The sequence below is a fragment of the Haematobia irritans genome, chromosome 1 (assembly GCF_050003625.1).
Source record: "Haematobia irritans isolate KBUSLIRL chromosome 1, ASM5000362v1, whole genome shotgun sequence".
NCBI lineage: Eukaryota > Metazoa > Arthropoda > Insecta > Diptera > Muscidae > Haematobia > Haematobia irritans.
This window is the reverse complement of record NC_134397.1, coordinates 85,002,211-85,026,374: the sequence shown is the minus strand read 5'-3', so window position 1 is coordinate 85,026,374 and position 24,164 is coordinate 85,002,211. Positions and strand designations below refer to the sequence as shown.

At 33.0% G+C, this 24,164-nt stretch overlaps 1 protein-coding gene across 1 annotated transcript in view; it reads left to right on the top strand.

The window, feature by feature from the left end:
* The window catches only part of LOC142221331 (cytochrome P450 307a1-like), a 43,895-nt gene extending 20,066 nt beyond the window's left edge, over positions 1 to 23,829 (top strand). The window contains exon 2 of the mRNA XM_075291036.1: positions 22,359 to 23,829. Coding sequence (XP_075147151.1) covers positions 22,359 to 23,671 — 1,313 coding nt within the window. The 3' untranslated portion in view covers positions 23,672 to 23,829. The remainder of the gene's footprint in view (positions 1 to 22,358) is intronic.
* The last annotated feature ends 335 nt before the right edge of the window (positions 23,830 to 24,164 follow it).

The following is a 24,164-nucleotide window of genomic DNA, read 5'->3' as shown; positions in this document are numbered from 1 at the left end:
CGAACGATATATATGGGAGCTACGCCCTCAAAAAAAATCGCTTCTCTAACATATGTTCCAAACATATTTTGCACGAAGCACATATATTATTGGATACTGCCGAAACATTAATATGTTTGTTTTATGTGAACATATTATATGTTTGGAAGCGTTTGAACCCAAAAATATTATATGCTTGGAAGAATTTTCCCCAAAGAAGATTGTGCTCATTCCTTCACATAATTTTCACTTCCACGAAATTTTTAGTTCTTGGTACCTTTTTCTGTAATACAAATAATGTTGAAGAAATTATTCAATTTTATAATTTTTTTAAATTTTACCTTTCGCCTGGACGGAGAATCGAACCGAGGGCCATACAGTTTGTAAGCCAACACACTCTCCACTGGGCTACGTAGCAGTTATAGCCACCAGTAGACAATTATCGTTATAAGTTACATTTATGTAGCATAGTTTGCAGCGCCCACGAGTCCATGCAAACATAACATTATTTAAAAGAAACATACATTTGTTGGCCACGTGGAGCTGTGGTTAGCATGTCTGCCTTGCATGCAAAGGGTCGTGGGTTCAATTGCTGCTCCGACCGAACCAATTTTTTTTTGTAATTTAGACATTTATACTATATTAAATTTTTATATGAAACTTCGAAATGTGGGTTATTAAATATTTACAGTCAGAAACAGTGCTTGATATAAACGAAATGGCTTTTGAATAAAATATTATTTTTTTATTGCAAAAATAACAATTTTATAACAAAAAACAGTTTTTGGTATAAAAGTTTGAAATTTTGGAAGAAAATCAAAAACTCTAACAAAAGAAGAGTATAAACATACATAAATAATTTTATAATGTACACATAAAGTTATTTAGGCGTGAACCGTTTTTTTTACTAGAATTTTAGACCATTTTAAATGCTTTTAAAACTTATCGTGTTTTGTACTTAATTTCATTTTTACCTTTAAGGCCGTTAAAAATGTGTGTCCATAATGCCAAAATGATAAACAAATCACTTGTCCACGCATACATAAAATTCTCCTCTCAAGGCGAAAACACATGCTGTTTTTTCAAATCTCTATGCTCTTGATTCCGAATGTCTATTCTCTTTACTCCAAATACTCATTCTAATATTCAAATTAAATAATATTTAGACTTAAGCATATCAAATTTTTGGCCTTATCATAAAGCAGTTTCCCGAATCAAGATACAGCCCTTTCACAGAAATTGTAAACATATATATGTTTACTCGAAATTTGTAAATTTATATATGTTTACATTCACACATATTATTTTTATGAAACATTCATTTCCCAAACATAATATATTTTAACATATTAACATATGTGTCTCAAACATTTAGTGTTAGTTTAGGAACATTACATGTTGGCACTTAAATATATTGTGTTTAAAAATTGTGCCCGAAACACATTTTGTTTATATCGGAACATATGAAAGACATATTTTTCTAACAGTGTATATGTAAATCTAAACCGATTTCAACCAAATACACCCTGTGCAAAATTTCAAGTACATTGGATTAAAACTCTGGCTGGAGCCATATGGTATATGGCTCCAGTGCATATCGGTCGAAAGATATATATGCACCCTCAAAAAAAATCGGTTCTGTAACATAAGCCCCAAACACATTTTGCATTAAGCATATATATTTCAGGATTGTTTGTATTGTTAAAACATATTATGTTTCACCTCAGGCATACACTGGTAGAAAAAAATTTAATGACCTTTTCTTTGTGTATATATATATGTTTATAGGTTATTTCTAAATTAATATATGTTTCCATCGAAGCATATTATATTTAAAAACATTTTATGTCCCAAACATAATATGTTCTAACATATTAACATATATGCCCCAAACATGTTATGCTAGTTTATGAACATTATTTGCTTGCACTTAAAAATATTGTGTTAAAAAATTTGAGTTCCAAACATATAATGTTTACATCCAAACATGTGAAAAACAGTTTTTTTCGTCCGTGTGAGAGCTATATATAAACCTAAAAACAAATTTGCCACACTTGATTGCACTATCAAATCAGTAATAAATAAAATTTTGAGAAAATTGTCTACAGAAATAAAATTTTTAGAAGATTTTCCATAGAAATAACATTTTTACAAAATTTTCTATAGAAAAAAAATTAACAAAACTTTCTATAGAAATAAAAATTTGACAAAATTTTCTGTAGAAATAACATTTTAACAAAATTTGCTATAGAACTAAAATTTTGACAAAATTTTCGCCAATCTTCGACATATGTACATAGCTATATGGTCTTAAAATAAAATTAAGAAAAAAAAAAACAAAATCGTTGGCTCGAAATATTTCAAATAAATTTTTATGGTGGTGGGTTAATGCCGATTCAGCCCATCTGCTAGTCGATCTTAGGAAACATAAAATAATCTCCATAATTGGAAGTTGTGTTTCATTTACAGTCATACCGTACATTGATCGAATGAATAACACAATGGAGTCTAATGTGCGTAAAAACTTATTTAGTTTCAAAAATGTGAAGTGTTTTAAAAAATTTAGTTTAGCCGGAGTACATAAGCCCTAGAAATCTGGAAATCTTGGATTTAAGTATTTTATATGAACATCCCACGAAAGATTGCTTTGCATATGAAGGTCCATATGTACTTCTCGAATGAGCTTTCCATTAATATAAATTTCAAAATTTAGTTTTTTTTTTTCAGGATTTAAAAATCTGCTGAGCATATCGTTATCACAAATGTAATGAGATATCTATTTATGTAATATCTTTTCAAAAAGATTGTTAAAAATTGGTAAAACAGCTACCGGTCGGTACTTATCGACTGTGCATGCATTGTGATCCTTTCGAATGGGAATTACCTTGTGTGTTTTCAATGCATTAGAATATGTGCAGCTAGTGATCATATTATTAAATATATTCACTAAAATAAACAGAAATCAAGTCGCAACATTCAAGTACATTTGATGAAGAAATGCTATCGTAACCTGGACTCTTCGTAATTCACAGATTCACTATAAGTTCCCGAACTTCCTCTTCTGTTGCTAATTGTAACTGTAACATTGATTCTGTTCGAATAAGTGTTCCCAAAGAATTACAATGATCACAGGGGATTTGAAGTATAGATGATTTCAAATCCTTCACTGATTGTAAAAAGTAATTATTAAGTGCTGTCGCTTTATCAACGACCTTAGAACATAGGTTTCCATTAGGGCTGCCCTTCGGGATTGATTGTTATAAATCCCAGGATTCGGGATTTTAAAATATAGAATCCCGGGATCCCGGTATTTTTATACATGTATATTTAATATTTCATATCTAAAATTGAGTATTTAAACTCTATCATATTATTTGAGTAATTTTTACAATTTTGGTACTTAGCATTGGCGATTTTACAAGGATATTGGTTAGATCTTACTACGTTATGGGGAAATCATCACAGAATTTTGTGTAAAATGTGGGTATTTGGCCATATTTGATAAACCGGAGGGACAAATATATGGAGGCTTTATCTAAATCTGAACCAAATTAGATCAAACTTGATACACTTAAATAGAATATTAGATATATTATCTGTGGAAACTATCGAGTCAGTTGGAGGAAAGTCCCATTGAAAATGGGTCTAAACGATGGGTCTCAGACTTTTTCTTCTTGCCGTTACATACACTGAAAAAAAAACAGGAAGAAAAATTTTGGTTAATTTTAGAAAATTTTGAATATTTTTAGAAAATTTTAACTTAACAGTATAACAAACGCTGGCATCGCGCCGATGTCATAAAAATAAGTAAATATTTTTCGACAAATTCAAGAAAATTTATTAGACATAATTAAGTTTTTTCACTTGTTAAAGAAAATTTTGCAGTTTGAAGGAAAAAATTGGAGTTCAAAATTGCAAGAATGTCTTTAGTGACATACGAAGTTCACGATGGGCACATTTGTAATAAAATGTACAAATTTAAAGAAAAAATGAACTATTTTGTGAGAAGTACGAATTTAGTAAAACTTTTTACTTCATTTGCGTATAATTTTTTCCCGTTTTTAGTTAATTTAACTAACGTTCGAAAAAAATTATTAGAGTAAAGGAAACTTTCTCCATATATAATAATTCCATGAACTAAAATAAAGTTAAATTGGTTTTATTGAAATAGAGAGTTCACTTTTTTTTGAGTGTAGCTACAATGCGAATTCTACTCCTTGTGCAAATTTCAATTAAATCGGAGTAAAAGATTGGCCACTGTGGTCATATGAGTGTAAATCGGGCGAACGATATATATGGGAGCTATATCTAAATCTGAACCGGTTTCAATAAAATTTGGCACACTTGACTACACTACTAATTGTACTCCCAGTGCAAAATGTCAACCAAATTGGGGTAAAACTTTGGCTTCTGGGCCGTATTAGTCCATATCGGGCGAAAGATATATATGGGAGCTATATCTAAATCTGAACCGATTTCAATAAAATTTGGCACACTTGACTATAGTACTAATTGTTCTTCTTGTGCAAAACTTTAAGCAAATTAGGGTAAAACTCTGGCTTCTGGGCCATATAAGTCCATATCGGGCGAAATATATATATGAGAGCTATATCTAAATCTGAACCGATTTCTTCCAAAATCAATTCTGAGCCAAAACACATACTTGTGCCAAATTTGAAGTCGATTGGACTAAAACTGCGACCTAGACTTTGATTACAAAAATGTGTTCACGGACAGACGGACATGGCTATATCGACTCAGGAGCCCACCCTGAGCATTTTTGCCAAAGACACCATGTGTCTATCTCGTCTCCTTCTGGGTGTTACAAACATATGCACTAACTTATAATACCCTGTTCCACAGTGTGGCGCAGGGTATAAAAACACCAACAATTCTTACTTACAGAAATGCAGCTTGGTAAGCGAAGGAGGAAGCATCCGCTTACTGCAGTGCAACTTAGTTGCGCTCATTTCAGCACCTCCATACATTTGTGGACACTCAATCAAAAAACTATTAAGTTCATCGTTCGATATAAACGATGAACATTCTTGACTTACATGTTTAGAAGAAATAGCGCTGAAAATTTTGAGCAGAATAGTAGTGCCTACAGTATGGACACTATAAATCTAGTGCTTCCAATTTTATTATTTTTGTTGGGTCTTTTAGTGTTTGGTTTTCTTTTTGAATTGATTATATTTTCTTTTTGTTTTCTGCTACACCTTTAAGAATTTCATTTTTTATTGTTTTAACATGAAATTCATAGTCTCATGCATTACTGTCTGCTGATCAAGTTTTTTTTTTTTAATTCTCTTTTTATTGAACACAGCTCAGATTCAATGGTACCATTATTCTCAGTGCACAGATGACATGCAAAATATTCACTCTCATTACTCAATTATCCTTCGTATTCTCTTTTTTTTCTAATTTCGAGCGCAAAACATGTAGAACTTTGTTGCACTTGTCGCACTCAATAGATTCTTCCTCTTAATTTATGTTACAGATGTGACCACACGAATGGCTTGAAGAAATCAGGTGGCGATGTCCTAATTGCTGTTCCTACGAAATATGCTTCATCAAAAATTTGATATTCCAAACGAACTTCAAATTGAATATTTAGGAGTGAAAATAAGGTGCTATTCAATGACCGATAACTACTGTAAGATCCTCTGATTTGATCGTTTTGTCTGGTGATTTTAATAATCCATCTATTATATGGAATTATTGTGAGGAAATGAATTATTCTGTACTAACGCTAAGAAATGGATATCATTCTGAATTTGTCGAAAATTGATTAAAAAATGGTCTTATTCCAATCAGCAACATACTAAATTCGAAAAATAAATTACTGGATTTAATTTTTACAAATGAACTAGAAGATGTGAGATCTTATCACGTGTGAATGCTATTGTAAATCCAGAAGACGTTTATCATCCTACTATCTGTATGAATATACATATGTAAATACGGTGCAATCGCGGTAACGTGAACACCGTGGTACAATGGTTAGCATGCCCGCCTTGCATACACAAGGTCGTGGGTTCGGTTCCTGCTTCGACCGAACACCAAAAAGTTTTTCAGCGGTGGATTATCCCACCTCAGTAATTTTAGTGACATTTCTGAGGGTTTCAAAGCTTCTCTAAGTGGTTTCACTGCAATGTGGAACGCCGTTCGGACTCGGCTATAAAAAGGAGGTCCCTTGTCATTGAGCTTAACATGGAATCGGGCTGCACTCAGTGATAAGAGAGAAGTTCACCAATGTGGTATCACAATGGACTGAATAGTCTAAGTGAGCCTGATACATCGGGCTGCCATCTAACCTAAACTAACCTAACGTGAACACCGCCTAACGTGAACATCGCATAAACGTGAACACGCTTTTTCTGACACTAACTACTCCGTAACGCTGAACAACATGAAATTTGACGTTAAAGGAAGATTCACTATGCCAAATACAATTTCAAATACACCTACGGAATTTTTTTAGTGATCTATTATAATTCTATACCCACTGATATTTTTCCGATCTCTTTTTTTAATTTTTTTCATGAAATAAAATTAAGTTTTTAATATTATCAATAACAAAACTAAAAGACTATCACGATAGAATGTGTAAAACTCCCGAATATGGCGATGCTTTTTTTCTGAAATTCGATGAAGTTCGCTTACGTGAACATTTACGCTAACGTAAACTCTCTTGGTTTTAATTAGTTCATGTCTTTTTCAAAATCTATGTGCAAAAAAACTAGTATCGAAAACTGATAAAATATTCTCTTTTAATAGAACTGACTACGAAAAACTGAACTCATTATCATTAAATGTGAATTGGAATGATATTTTACCAGCGAGCAATCTTGACGAATCAATAAATAAATCAATAAATAAATATCAATAAAAAGGACGCAACTTGAGAAAACAAAACGCAAAATTAACTTTATATATTGGTTTTTTTATTTATTTATAAATTAAATCATTGTTTATTTGTATTTAATTGCACGACATTTTAAACATCTCATATTTTGTTTACACACTCTATTTTGGTTCAATTTCAACCATAAGTAATCATTCCATATTTACTTCGTGCCCATCAAATGTACCAACGAAGACATCATGTAACTGCAAATAAATTATACCATATATCAAAATGCAGAACAAAAAACAGGTACATTTTTTCAATTACACTTTCCTTTTTGTTTTTACATAAAACCACGGGCCACTTCTGAATAAATAAATTAACACAAAACACAGTAATTCCGTATTCTCCGTCCATTCCAAGAAACAATCAACACACGACTGACGCGAAAACCGTGTGTACCAGCTCAATGTTTTTATAAAATTAATTTCGCTGCAAAAAATTAAATGGTCACGAAAACAATGTACATGGTCTTTATGGCCATGTAATAGTTCTAGACATGTCTATACGTTACCTATAGAAATACTTTTTTCCCTGCAAAAAAGTCAACAAAATTGAATGGTCAGGTACATGATTTTCCCGACAATGTAATGGTCTTAAATTCTATCATTTAAATAATAGACCATGTTTGCGGCATTTGAGAACAATTTAAATGTTTATAGCCAGCATATATTTTTCTCCGCTCGAAAATTATTTTTTTAAAGACAATATATATATATATATATGCGATTTTTTAGATACACGCACAGAAAACACATGTTTGAACTGGTTGCCGCATCCATTCAATGCTTATATAGAGTATGTAATTGTCGCGAATATATATATATATATATATATATATATATATATATATATATATATATATATATATATATATATATATATATATATATATATATATATATATATATATATATATATATATATATATATATATATATATATATATATATATATATATATATATATATATATATATATATATATATATATATATATATATTCGCGACAATTACATACTCTATATAAGCATTGAATGGATGCGGCAACCAGTTCAAACATGTGTTTTCTGTGCGTGTATCTAAAAAATCGCACTCAATGTGTAGTATTTGATAACATTATTTCGAAATCAATACATGTGCCTTCTGCTGTTCCACAGGGTAGTCATCTTGGCCCTTTATTGTTCTGCGTATTTATAAATGACCTTCCATCAGACATTCAATTCGGTGAAGACCAATCCTTACTCCAATCTGATCTGAATAGCACGTACAAATGGTGCTCTTCAAATATGATGGAACTGAACATAAGGAAATGCAAGTATATTTCTTATTATAGATTAAACTATGTCGACACAAATTACTGCTTGAATGACACAATGCTTGAAACTGTTGAATCCTTTAAAGATCTCGGAATATTTTAGATCGCAGGCTAGATTTTATATCTCACATTTCTATGACTGTGAATAAGACATATGGATCACTTGGATTTGTCAAGCGCTGGAGTAAGGAATTTCTGACCCATTTGTTACAAGGAATTTATATACTTCACTTGTGCGTCCTATCCATGAATATGGATCTGTAATTTGGGACCCACAATACCAAATTCATTGCAATCGTATTGAATCTGTACAGAAGCAATTTCTACTGTTTTGTTTACGTCGGAATAACTGGACACCTCAAACCTTGCCGTTTTACAAAAAAATACCAGCAAATAAATATTAACAACTTTATTTGTATGTAGAATCTGCTTATGCTCAACAAATTTGTCTATTGAACATGAGGCATTTGTTGTTGAAATGTGTTTGTACATGCTTCACAGAGGAAATAATAGAAATATTCTGAATTTTCAACAAATTGCTTTATTGCGAAAATAGTTGACTGCTATCGATATGAAAACAAAAATACAAGACTGGTTACGCGCACATCGCTGAGAATATGTACGAAAGCTAAAAGAAGTATGCGGAGAATACCGTTAGAACAAAACGAGTATGAGCACATGCACGTGTATGCAAGCAAGCAAAGAGCTCACTCATCAGAGAATACAGAAAGACATTTATAAATGTCTGTGAAAACTGTATATTTTTCAATATGGTAGTTTCTTAAATGTGTTTTTGTATGAGATAAATAATAAAACCATATTAATATCGGGATTAGAGTTATTACAATTCTAATTAATTAGAATATATAGCACTGGGCAAAAAGTTGTCAAAATGCTTGCTAGACCCGGGACTACTCAAATTTAAAATTGTCAAACATTTACAAAACTGAGTATAGGATTTTCGACACAAAAATGTTACATGTTCCCCGTCCAAAAATAACATTTTGGTCATATTCCTTCTCTGTGTATACTTAACAAAATATCTCCAAAATTGTTCCGGCAATTTTGCAATTTTGGTGCAATTCATAGCAAAATTCAGCCAATTTTAATTTCAATTTAATTTTTTATCAATACACCAATAAATTTGTTACAGGTCATTGATAGACTCCAACAAATCACAAACAAATTTTTTCGTTCAAATTCAAAAATATTTGTTGAGGATTAAACTTACCGTTCAACAACAAATATTTTGTACTGTTGGATGCTCAACAAATTACTTACAAATTATGTTATTGAGAACACAAATTAGTTGTTGCCTTCTGATGGTAACGATTGCTAACAACTTTGTTGTAATAATGGTTATTAAAAGTACAAATTAGTTTGTTGCAGGAAAATTAACAAATTTTGTTATTGGGTTTCCAACAAAAGTTATTGGTTCTCAAACTTATTTTTATCTGTGTAACGAATTTTGAAAACAACGGTCCGCTTTGCCGACTTTGTAATGAATTCAATAAATTCTATAAATATCTGGATTTGTTACCATATGTATATATTGTAATATATTAGTGTTAGTCTGCAAACACATCCAGGGTTTCCAATCTTTTCCAAAGTCTTAGGTTTTCCTCCACAGTTCATTTTTGGACATTATTAATACTCTGCCAAAATTCATGTTTGCGATATACTTTCATTAAAATCGTCGATAATTTGATTTTTAATGAGCGTATAATACCTCTTCCGGTAATTTGATCGATTTATTCCAAAAATAGGGTATAAACAATTTTGAAGATCAGGTTTTGACAAAATTATGCAACTAACTAAACGATATTCCTGCGATGCTCTTTTTGTACGCTTACTCTATCCTCTTTTAAGTTCAGGTAAACAAAACATACAAAAATTATACACAGAGAAGAAATATGATTACCTGAAACATATTTTAAGAGCAAAATGTTATTTTTGCACGGCCTGATTATACGGCTTGTGTTAATGAGTATCACGCACTTTTTTCAATAACTTAACTGTATCAATTCCCTTAAGATTCTTGTCCAATAAGCTCGAATAAATATTGTAATAATATTTAATATAAATAAAATATAAAATCACTAGGTTAAAAGTAGAAAATATAATAACGGATAATGTTTTGATATAGATCCCCTATATATATATCGCTCGATTTGTACAAATATAGTCCTATAGCATTAGTGTAGCTATACAATTTTCCTAGGGGACTATAGCCCCCCCTAGCTAAAACTTAATAGTTTCAATAAATGTTTTATTTTATAAAAATAGAAAAACCAGACTTCAACATAATTAACTCAAGTTATAATAAAGCTATTAAAAGTAGTTCCACACTCATAAAGAAGTTAATTATTTTATTACACAGGAAGTTTTTAATTCAGTTTTTATAATCCGTTGTTTTTCATATTTATAATGGACAATTTTTTTTTCTATAAATAGGTTAAAAAACAGTAAGAATTAGTAAAATGGTACAAATTGTTTAAATTTTGCCGCAAAAACGCTAAATCAATTCTTGAAAAATTTATATTTTTTTAATATATTCGAGGTCAAACGTTTCAGACAATCGTTTGAACGCATTAAAAATCTTAAAAATTACTTTATTTGGAAAAATATAACAAAATTTTTTAATTCACATTCAAAACTCTGAATTCGGATCACACCTTAAGAAGTGATGCAAATTTAGTGCAATGGCTGTTGAAATGGTGGACATCCGTCCTATGACATGCCGATGTTAAATTCGTCGCTTCTGCGCCAATTTTGCACCACTTCCGGACCCAAAAAGAACATTTTCACTCCTTTTTTTGCAGCGTTATGAAGATTATTTATGAAAGAATATTTTTAATACCAATTACTATTTTTATACCCACCACCATAGGATGGGGGGTATATTAACTTTGTCATTCCGTTTGTAACACATCGAAATATTGCTCTAAGACCCCATAAAGTATATATATTCTGGGTCGTGGTGAAATTCTGAGTCGATCTGAGCATGTCCGTCCGTCCGTTCGTCCGTCTGTTGAAATCACGCTAACTTCCGAACGAAACAAGCTATCGACTTGAAACTTGGCACAAGTAGTTATTATTGATGTAGGTCGGATGGTATTGCAAATGGGCCATATCGGTCCACTTTTACGTATAGCCCCCATATAAACGGACCCCAAAATTTGGCTTGCGAGGCCTCTAAGAGAAGCAAATTTCATCCGATCCGGCTGAAATTTGGTACATGGTGTTAGTCTATGGTCTCTAACAACCATGCAAAAATTGGTCCACATCGGTCCATAATTATATATAGCCCCCATATAAACCGATCCCCCGATTTGGCTTGCGAGGCCCCTAAGAGAAGCAAATTTCATCCGATCCGGCTGAAATTTGGTACATGGTGTTAGTATATGGTCTCTAACAACCATGCAAAAATTGGTCCACATCGGTCCATAATTATATATAGCCCCCATATAAACCGATCCCCCGATTTGGCTTGCGAGTCCCCTAAGAGAAGCAAATTTCATCCGATCCGGCTGAAATTTGGTACATGGTGTCAGTATATGGTCTCTAACAACCATGCAAAAATTGGTCCACATCGGTCCATAATTATATATAGCCCCCATATAAACCGATCCCCCGATTTGGCTTGCGAGGCCTCTAAGAGAAGCAAATTTCATCCGATCCGGCTGAAATTTGGTACATGGTGTTAGTATATGGTCTCGAACAACCATGCAAAAAGTGGTCCACATCGGTCCATAATTATATATAGCCCCCATATAAACCGATCCCCCGATTTGGCTTGCGAGGCCTCTAAGTGAAGCAAATTTCATCCGATATGGCTGAAATTTGGTACGTGATGTTAGTATATGGTCTCTAACAACCATGCAAAAATTGGTCCACATCGGCTCATAATTATATATAGCCCCCATATAAACCGATCACCAGATTTGACCTCCGGAACCTCTTGGAAGACCAAAATTCATCTGATTCAGTTGAAATTTGGTACGTGGTGTTAATATATGGCCTCAAACTCCCATGCAAAAATTGGTCGATATCGGTCCATAATTATATATAGGCCCCATATAAACCGATCCCCAGATTTGACCTCCAGAGCCCCTTGGATGAGCAAAATACTTCCCATTCGGTTGAAATTTGGTACGTGATGTTAGTATATGGTATCCAACAACCATACAAGAATAAGAAGTTTTAAGATACCACAACCCAAGTAATTCGATTGTGGATGACAGTCTTTCGTAGAAGTTTCTACGCAATCCATGGTGGTGGGTACATAAGATTCGGCCTGGCCGAACTTGCGGCCGTATATACTTGTTTTAATTAAATCGACTAAAGCTAGGACTAAACAAACTCATAAAGGCGCTTTTGTTATTAAACTAAACATAAATTTAGGAACTTAAAATATAAGTTCAACCACAGTTTTATTTCATAAATATCAGACTTAAAGCATTCACTTATAATCATTAGCGTAGCTAGACAATTTTTCTAGAGAGGGGGCTATAGCCCCCTAGATAAAAATAGAAAAAAATAGACTGAACTTCTTGTAATTCAAAGTCGGTTTTGTATTGAAGAAAATAATTTATTAATGTTTCGTTCTAAGGTTTTTCACAGAATTAAAAATTGTGTATATCAAGAAAAATTAATATACTATATGTATTGAAAATAAAGCCTACTTATATAATTTAAATTAAGAAAGAACACAGTTGTGTATTAACCAGTATTTTCAATACCCCCTCTCAATTGGACAATTTTAATAAATTTCGAATTGTAACAAAGGTATTAACATCCAATGGTTTTGTAAATATGTCAGCAAGTTGTTCTTTGGATGATACAGGCTTTATGTTAAGATTTTTCTTCATTATATGATCCCTTAAAAAATGGTGGCGTATATCAATGTGCTTAGATCTTTTGCATTCTATATTCTTTGCCATTGCAATACACCCAGCGTTGTCCTCAAGTATAGTAATTGGATAATCTTCTCCAACAACCTTTAGATCTTGAAGTATTCCACGAATCCACAATCCTTCAGATGCAGCTTGGCTTAGTGCAACATACTCTGCCTCACTAGATGACAGGGCTACTGTAGCTTGTTTCTTACTTGACCAAGAGACCGGATTTCCAAACACAAAGAAGACAAATCCACTAGTAGATTTTCTGTCCTCTGAATTTGACGCCCAATCAACATCTGCATACCCGATAATGATTTCTTCATTTTTATTATGCTGGTACACTAGAGACATATCTTTCGTAGTTTTTACATATCGAATTATTCTTTTTAAAGTTTTCCAATGTATTTCTCCAGCGTTTTGTTGAAACCGTCCCATATACCCAACAGAGTAGCATAAATCTGGTCGCACACTCAGCATTATATACATGAGAGAGCCTAATAACTCGCGGTAAGGTTTTGAACATATATCATTAACTTGAGATGGCAATTGCAGACCTTTTTCCATAGGCGTTTTTATAGTGGAACACTTTGCCATTCCAAATTTTTCAATAACGCTATTTATAATTGATTCCTGAGACATTTTCAGTTTTCTAGCTTTTTCGTCGTATTCAAATTTTGTACCCAGATAATGATGTAACTTTCCATACTCAGATATTTCAAAGTTTTTGGACAATTTCAATCTGATTTCTTCCATTTCTTTTATACTGCTTCCAATTATTAAAAGATCATCTACATATAATAGAATAAACAATACTGAATTATCTTTGTAACGAGTGTATAGACAGTAATCATGTTGGGAACGGTCAAAACCCAAATCTCTTAGCTTATTATTGACTGTTTCATTCCAACATCTGGGTGCTTGTTTTAACCCATATAGCGCCTTCTGAAGGAATGCGGTTTTAATATCGAGCTGTTGAAAATGTAACCATTTGTGTACGCCCACTGCAAGCACGATTCTGATTGTTGACAATCTAGCTACTGGAGAGTATATTTCTTCATAGTCTTTTCCAAATTTTTGAAGGTACCCCTTTGCAACAATTCGAGCTTTGTAGCGTTTTGGTTTCCCGTTTTCATCTTTCTTTATAGTAAAGACCCATTTACACTCCAATGGTTTAACATCAAGTGGACACTTGACCGGTTTCCAGACATCATTCTTTTTCATAGACTGTAATTCCTCATTTACAGCAGCTAACCATTTTGATTTATCAGAACATTTATCAATATCTGCATATGTTTGTGGTATAAAAGTTTCCGTTGCGACTGCTTCGAAAATATTCTGAAAAATTGGTATTAGGTTTAGGTGTTCTTTGGCTGCGTCTCAGTCCAACTGAGACTTGTTCTTCAATCGGAGACACTTCGGCTATTTCTTGGTTTTCTTCTTCACCTAAATTTTCATTTGTATTGTCTACTTCCAAATGGGGCTCATGAATGACTTGATTCTGAGTATTCATTTTAATAGAAACATCATCACAACCACAAACCTCCCCCTTTTGATCGTTTCTATATACATGAACTCTTCCCTTGTCAATAGGATTCAACTTTTTGAATGGAAAAGAAAATTCATCGAATTTCACATCTCTGGCAAGAACCACACTCCGTTTTTCTACATCCCATAGCCGATAACCGTTGGGACAATAACCAATCATAACGTAAGGTTTACTTTTGTTATCCAACTTCTTACGTTTTTGATCCGGTATCCAAGCATATGTTACGCAACCAAAAATCCGTAATTTCGAGAGATCTGGTTTATGGTTATACCACATTTCGGCTGGAGTTTTCGTATTCATCAATGATCTAGTAGGACTTCGATTTATTAAATACACACTTGTGCACACAGCTTCACACCACAGAAAATTTGGATCTCCACATTCCTGTAACAATGCTCGTACTCGTTCGACGATTGTGCGATTCATTCTTTCGGCCACACCGTTTTGTTGCGGTGTGTATGCTATGGTCGTAGTTATTTGTATCCCTTTGATTTTGCAGAACGATAGCATAGCTTCGGATCTGTATTCGCCTCCTTGGTCTACCGTAAGTTGGCTTATATTTGTCCCAAATTTTGCTGTCACAAGTGCCTCATATTCTTTAAATTTTTCGAATACTTCCGATTTCCTCTTAATTGGGTACACCATTGTAAAATGAGTGTAATCGTCAATGAAAGTAACAAAAAATTTAGAGCCGTCCCATGCAGTTGGCGATATGGGACCACATACATCAGAATGGATGTGCTCTAGAGGTCTTGATGAGATATTCCTAGTCCCATTAAATGGTTCTCTAGTCTGCTTGCTTGATACACAAACATCACAAAATCCATCTTTTAATACCTTTGGCAATCCAGTTACCATATCCTTGGAAAACAACTGGAATTGGCCTTGATAGCTGATATGTCCAAGCCGTTTATGCCATATTGAACTTTCTTCTTCTTTACTCAAACTTGCTGTAGATAGGTACTTACATTTCATCCTAATTTCAAACAAATTGCCACATCTCTTTGCTTTTGAAATAACCTCGCAATTCCGTAGAATCAAAGCATAGTTTCTATGAAACTCTACCTTCAATCCAGATTCTACTATTTTGCTGACAGAAAGCAAATTTTCTCTGAACTCAGGACTATAAAGAACATTTTTCAATTTAATTTGAACACCAGTGTCAGTAGTAAGGTCGATTTCGCCAACCATCGACACACAAACATGTTCCTCATTTTTAGCCACTTTTATATATTTAGGATTTGACAATGTCTTTAGATTTTTAAATACTTCCTTGTTGTTAACAAAGTGATCCGTTGCACCAGAATCCAAAGCAAACACAATTTCATTTTCCTTATTGTATGACAAAGCACTTTTATTTGCATCGGCCATAAAACTTACCATAGTTTCATTCTTTGTAGTGATTTTTGCCTCCTTACTCTTGCAGTCTTTTTTCATGTGACCATATTTACCACACCGGTGACATTTTCCATTAAAACGATGTTTTGTTTTATATTTGAACTGAAATGCTGTTGCCTTCTGCAAATTTTCACTTTCATCGCGGTTCTTTTTCTTCGACTGTTCTGCTAATAGCCGGGGTTTCACAACTTCCAAAGTTAAATCTTCAATATTCAAGTTCTCTAAAGCCGTAACAATGGGGTCAAAGGACTCCGGTAAAGTTAAGAATAGTTGAGAAACAAGATCTGCCTCTTCTGGTTTAGCTCCAGCGCTTTTCAGTTGTCGTACAAGGGAGTCAAATTTAAGGAAATGTTCCTTGAGACACTCACCTTCTCTCAATTTCAAGTTGGCCAACTCTATCCTAATAATCGTTTGATTTTGGCATGACTTAAACGAAAAAGTCTTATTCAAACTATCGCACATTTCCTTTGCCGATGTCTTGTCCCTTATATATTCCAAGTAGTCGTCATGTATTAGGCTGGTTATAATATCCTGGGCTTTTGCATCTAGCTTACGGAATGCATCATTATTGGCTTCTTGAGTTGACGATTTTACAGCTTCGAGACAACCCGATGCATTTAAATGCTTCTCCACCCTAAACTTCCAATTTTCAAAATTTGTTCCAGCAAATTGAACAATACCAGTTTTATCCGTGGGACCCATAACATCTTGTAATTCAAAGTCGGTTTTGTATTGAAGAAAATAATTTATTAATGTTTCGTTCTAAGGTTTTTCACAGAACTAAAAATTGTGTATATCAAGAAAAATTAATATACTATATGTATTGAAAATAAAGCCTATTTATATAATTTAAATTAAGAAAGAACACAGTTGTGTATTAAGCAGTATTTTCAATAGAACTTATAGGTTCACTTAATGTTTTATTTCATAATTAATATGAATAAAAAATATTCATATAATCTCATGTGTAGAAAATTTTATTTATGCATAGGTATGTATACAATATTTATACCCTTCACCACTCATCGTTTAGTATACCGATCGTCAACTTTAAAAAAAAATATTCATATAATCTCATGTGTAGAAAATTTTATTTATGCATAGGTATGTATACAATATTTATACCCTTCACCACTCATCGTTTAGTATACCGATCGTCTTAGAATTAAATTCTGAGTCGATTAGATATAGCTCCCATATATATCTTTCGTCCGATTTGAACTTATATGGTTTCAAAAACCAGAGTTTTGCCGTGATTTGGTTCAAATTTTGCACAAGGAGTACGTTTAACAGTACCGGTAAGTGTGCCAAATTTGGTTGAAATCGGTTCAGATTTAGATATAGCTCCCATATATATCTTTCGCCCGATTTATACTCAAATGACCACGGGGGCCAAAGTTAAACTCCCACTTACGTGAAATTTTGCAGAGATAACAGAATTATTATTCTAATTATGCATGTCAAATTTAGTCGAAATCGGTTCAGATTATATATAGCTCCCGTTATATGTACACCAGAGTTGGGAAAATATGGTACACTATTTCATATTTTAGACCCATTTTCAGTGGGATTTTCCTCCAATTGACTGCATAGTTTCCACGGAGAATATATTTAATACGATATTTAAGTGTTTCAAGTTTGATCTAATTTGGTTCAGAATTAGATAAAGCCTCCATATATTCGTTTTTCCGGTTTATACAAATATGGCCAAAATTCCTACACTTTACACAAAATTCTGTGATAATTTCCCCATATCTTAATCATATCCTACACACTGTAATGCCAGACTTTCCACAGAACGGTTGAGTTTTAAATAAGGCTCCAAGTCGCCCGACGTGACCAAATAATATATCACAACCCACACTAGACCACATATCTTGGCAAGATCTAACCAATATCCTTGTAAAATCATCACTGCTGAATAACAAAAATTGTAAATGTTACTCAAATTGTCCTATATCTCGAATACATAAGTATCGCCTGATAAATCATAAATGCTCTTTGTATAATTACATTAAAATTTCTCTCGCTTCATATTTCCTATATGTGTTTACTAACATTGTGTTTCATTCCAGGGCGTTAGCCGGTTTCAATTTTAATTCTAGATATTTTGTAGAAGTACAAAAAATTGTCTGCATTATAAGTATTTGTATCTGGAAATGCAAACCTTTATATAGCTCCCAGCAAATTTGAAGTAGTTGTAACACAAATGTTGGTCTACATGGTGGTGAAGGGTATAATATAGTCGGCCCCGCCCGACTTTAGACTTTACTTACTTGTTTTATAATATAAAATTGAGCCGACGGGCTTTTTGGGCAGCAAATAAATCAATGACTTCTTCAGTCGGCACATTTATTCGGCGATGAACCGAGATTAATGCCAATCCATTGAGTCTACTCTCGCTAGTCGAATTTCTAAGATACGTCTTTAATCTCTTCATTGTTGAAAATGAACGTTCGGATGAGCACGTAGTAACTGCAGGGATGGAAAATGCAGTACTATAGTACTTTTTTCAATACTTTTTCACCCCGGTCAGTACCGTAGTAACCCCGCGAAGGATTAAGTACCTTTTGTGTAGACATTTTTGAATCGATATGAGATTTATGGTACAATAGCTTTGACAAAATATTTTAATATTTTGAGAAAGTCTTTATCAACCTTATTTGCTAATAGTCTTTTACAAATATGGCAAAACAGACATGTTCATGTGGGAAGAAAATATCGAAGATAAAAGATATAGTCAAAAACAGTATTTTATTGAACTTCAAGAATGTTTTAGTCGAAAAAAAAGAATGCGATTCTATATTATCGATTTTTTATTTCGGTAGAAAATGTAGTCATTTTATTTCTATATAGAATTTTTTCAAAATTTTATTTTTATAGAAAATTTTGTCAACATTTTATTTCAATTGAAATTTTTGTAAAAATTTTATTTCTATGGGAATTTTTTGCAAAATTTTATTTCTATAGAAAAAATTTTGCAAAATTTTTTTTTCTGTAAAATTTTTTGCAAAATTTTATTTCTATAGAAAATTTTTGCAAAATTTTATTTTCTTTAAAAATCTGTCTCTTGACAATAATCTTCCAGTGAAATTTTTGTTGAAATTTAGTAAAAAGTACCTTTCCGCTCAAAAAATACCTTTTTTTACCATTTCATTTACACATGTGTGTTTGGCTGTTTCGTTGTTGTTGCTATGGCCAAACAAAGCGAGTCATGTTCACAAAAAGAACAACAAACACACATAAAAAGCAGAAGGACATTTTCCAAAAATGAAATTTGTGGTGTGAGAACAAAAACAATTTGTTTTTTTTCGACCGTCGTTTGACGGGCTTTTCAACTACTATTCTATGATTTGTGCAAGTTTTATAGGTAAGCGTTTTTCAAAATAAAACCTTCAGCTTTTCTTCAACATCTTCGATAAGATTTTTCTATCAGCTAAAAATATATATTTATTTATATAAAAACATTCATTCATTTCGGGGGGGGGGTTTGATCCCCCTCATCCCCCCCCCCCCCTGAATACGGCCTTGACCTAGATATTTCAAGTTCATCAGTTTTCTATGATTATTTAAAGTAATATTTTTTAAGTGCCTCTGTAGTTAAATTTTGCCAAATGCTTATGAATTTTTACTCTTCTGGTAAAAAAGACACTACGATTTTCAATAAAAGTTAACATATAATATTCCCGTTCGATTTAACGCATTTTTCTAAATAACGAAAGGACCTGACAATATATCGTTCGTTAAACCGAGCTTCGACTGTATATATATATATATATATATATATATATATATATATATATATATATATATATATATATATATATATATATATATATATATATATATATATATATATATATATATATATATATATTATACAATGTTAGAAAAATAGGTTTTTCATATTTTCCGATATAAGCAAAATGTGTTTCGGGCACAATTTTAAAACACAATTTATTTAAGTGCAAACATGTAATGTTCCTAAACTAACTGTTTGCGACACCTATGTTAATATGTTAGAATTTATTATGTTTGCGTCATGAATGTTTCATAAAAATCATATGTGTAAATGCAAACATATGTACATTTACAAATTTCGACTAACCATACATATGTTGTGATATTTTATTCAAAGCGACAGAGAGAGAGTATAGAGAAATAAAAAGAGATGGAAACCGGGAGAGTTGACGAATGATATCAACTTAACACAGCGAAAGAAATAAAAAGAGAGCAATTTCTGTGAAACCGCTTGTATGTTGTTTCGGAAAACTGTTTTATGATAAGGCCAAACATTTGATATGCTTAAGTTTAAATATTATTTAATTTGAATAAAGAGAATAGACATTCGGAACCAAGAGAATAGACAAACAGCATATGTTTTCGCCTTGAGAGCAGCATTTTATGTATGTGTGGACATGTGTTTTGTTTATCATTTTGGCATTAAATATAACTATAGACCGATATGGACATAGTTAGGCAAGTTTGTTAACGGCCATATACTAGCACAATGTACCAAATTTCAAGTGGCTCGGATGAAATTTGCTCCTCCAAGAGGCTCCAAAACCAAATCTCAGAATCGGTTGATATGGGGGCTATATATAATTATGGACTAATATGGACCAATACCTGCATGGTTATTAGAGACCATATACGAACACCACGTACTAAATTTCAATCAGATCGGATGAATTTTGCTTATCCACCGGAGGTCAAATCTGGGGATGGGGGCTATATATAATTATGGACCGATTTAGACCAATTTTTGCATGGGTGTTTGAGGCCATATATTAATACCACGTACCAAATTTCAACTGAATCAGATGAATTTTGGTCTTCCAAGAGACTCCGGAGGTCAAATCTGGGGATCGGTTTATATGGGGGCTATATATAATTATGGACCAATGTGGACCAATTTTTGCATAGTTATTAGAGACCATATACTAACACCATGTACCAAATTTCAGGCTGATCGGATGACATTTGCTTCTCTTAAAGGCTCCGCAAGCCAAATCGGGGGATCGGTTTATATGGGAGCTATATAATTATTGACCGATGTGAACCAATTTTTGCATAGATGTTAGAGACCGTATACTAACACCATGTACCAAATTTCAGCCGGATCGGATGAAATTTGCTTCTCTTAGAGGCTCAGAAAGCTAAATCGGGGGATCGGTTTATATGGGTGCTATATATAATTGTGGACCGATGTGGACCAATTTTTGCATGGTTTTTAGATACCATATACAAACACCATGTACCAAATTTCAGCCGGATCGGATGAAATTTGCTTCTCTTAGAGGGTCTGCAATCCAAATTTGGGTGTCCGTTTATATGGGGGCTATACGTAAAAGTGGACCGATACGGCCCATTTGCAATACCATCCGACCGACATCAATAACAACTACTTGTGCCAAGTTTCAAGTCGATAGCTTGTTTCGTTCGGAGGTTAGCGTGATTTCAACAGACGGACGGACGGACATGCTCAGATCGACTCAGAATTTCACCACGACATAGAATATATATACTTTATGGGGTCTTAGAGCAAAATATCGATGTGTTACAAACGGAATGACAAAGTTAATATACCCCCATCCTATGGTGGAGGGAATAAAAATATTAGATAAAATATAAAAAAATATTAATTATATATATGAAAATATGGTGGAAAATGGTTAATGAATTAAAAAATATAAATATAAAAAAAAAATTAAAAAAAATTAATTAGTTATTAACTAATTAAATATTAAAAATTAAATAAAAAATATTTCTTTTTTAAATTCCCTGCTTTGTTTTTTATGAATGAATATGAATTTTGTAAGTTATTAATAAAATGCCGCTAGAGAACCCAAATTGGCCACTGTGTATCGCCTTGGTTATTAAACAGGATAAACTTTTTGGATCGGAAAAAGCGGCCGCTTCGGATGTTTGGTTAATACAGATCTTTGCGATAACAACAATTCATAATTGACTTGGCGTCATACCTGACAGTATACCAAGAAAAGAAAACTTGTTGAATTTATACTTTGGGGCATTCCATCCAACTTACCAAGAAAATGTGTATTTTTATTCTTCGTTGCATATTTATTCTCTAATAGCATTTTTGATCTCTGTCAGTGAAAGTAGTTTTCACGTTATTAACTGATTCATATTGAAGCGTAGAGAGTAAATAAAGTAAAGTCGATAACTTTAGCTGCTAGTGCTTAACTTAATTTATTGTCATTTTAATTATAATAAATCTGTAAATAAAATAAAATAGATAAAAGAATAAAGCTATTACCAATTTATTTTTGTTTTTTGTTTACAGCTTTGGCTTTGTGCGATTGGTCCGGTCTACAACAAAAACGGCGTAACCTTGCTCGTCGACATTGCTCGCCAAGAAATTCATCTTTGCTATTTACAAAGATGTCGAATGTAGCATGCTATGAAGTTTGTGAGCTGATAAATACACTTAACGACAAGCTCATTCCCGATGAGGAGTACGATGTGAAAACACTTATACAGCAAACCAGCGCCAACATGTTCCTTCAGTATATGTGTTCAACTCGATTCGATTATGAGGACAATGATTTCAAGAAGGTAGTAGGATGCTTCGATGAAATTTTCTGGGAGATCAATCAAGGTTATGCGCTGGACTTTTTGCCGTGGCTAGCTCCATTTTATAGGAGGCATATCAATAACATAGTAGCGTGGTCCACAACAATACGCAAATTTATTCTTGAACGTATTATCAATCAAAGAGAGCTCATCTTAAATATAAACGAACCCGAGGTAGACTTTACGGATGCCCTATTAAAAAATCTGTTCGAAGATACAAATGTTTCCCGAGACACAATAATTTTTATGTTGGAAGATTTCATTGGTGGCCATTCAGCTATCGGTAACTTGGTAATGATAGCATTGGGTCATATTGCCCACAACAATGATATCGGAGTAAAAATTCAGAGGGAAGCAGATGCGGTATCTGGGAATGGAAGTAGAACGATAAATCTCTATGATATGGAACGGATGCCGTATACCATGGCAACTATTTCTGAGGTGTTAAGATTTTCCTCGTCACCCATTGTTCCTCATGTGGCTACTGAAGATACCGTCGTTGCTGGTTATGGTGTTACAAAAGACACAATTGTCTTCATTAATAACTACAAGTTGAATCGATCATCAAAATATTGGAAAAATCCAGAGTTCTTCCAACCAGAGAGGTTTTTAGACAATACAAGTAATGACTTACAATACATTGAGAATGTAAATGTGATAACCAAAAGACGAAATTCCGAAGGCTCAGATTCTGGTGTTGAATTCGATAAAGAGGACTTAGTATCATTGCAGAAGAATTCAATAAAAAATCGTTCGTCTGGTCAACTAAACAATACGAGTACAAGCGACCATACTGTGCATTTAAAGAAAAATGTGCCACATTTTCTACCATTCAGCATTGGCAAACGTACGTGCATTGGCCAAAGCTTGGTGCGTGGATTTGGCTTTGTTTTACTTGCAAACATCTTGCAACACTACGACATACGATCGAAAAATTTGTCCAATGTGAAAACTGTACCCGCTTGCGTGGCATTGCCACCTAAAACTTATTCGTTGCAGTTTAAGCCTCGTAACTCACATTAAAGAAAATCTACATCTTTTGATTTTATACCATCAAAATTCTTGATTTACATAAATAAATTTTAATATCTGGTTTAAAGGTTTACTATATGTGTATGTATGTATTTCTTTAGGACCGGGGAAAGAGGCCATTATTTTCAACGTCCAATGCTAAAGAAAAAATTCTTACCCCCATTTTCATGAAGCTTGTTAGTGCTACGTTAGGTAATGAACTTTTAAACCGTACTATGGACACATCTGCCATCTTGCCTATATTTTCCATATGCAAGGTAGGAACTTAACTGCTGAGGAATTCTCAGCAGTTCAATCGTCGAACCGTACACATATACATATATGTGTATTTCTTTTTTAAGTTGACATACAAATTAAATAAATGGAGAAGGGCAAACACGCTGTGAGTTCTGATTTAATTTTTTAATTGTGTTTGTATACAATTTGTATGTAACCCTCTAAATATTAAACCACGATAGTAAGCCAGTATGTATGTTTTTAATTC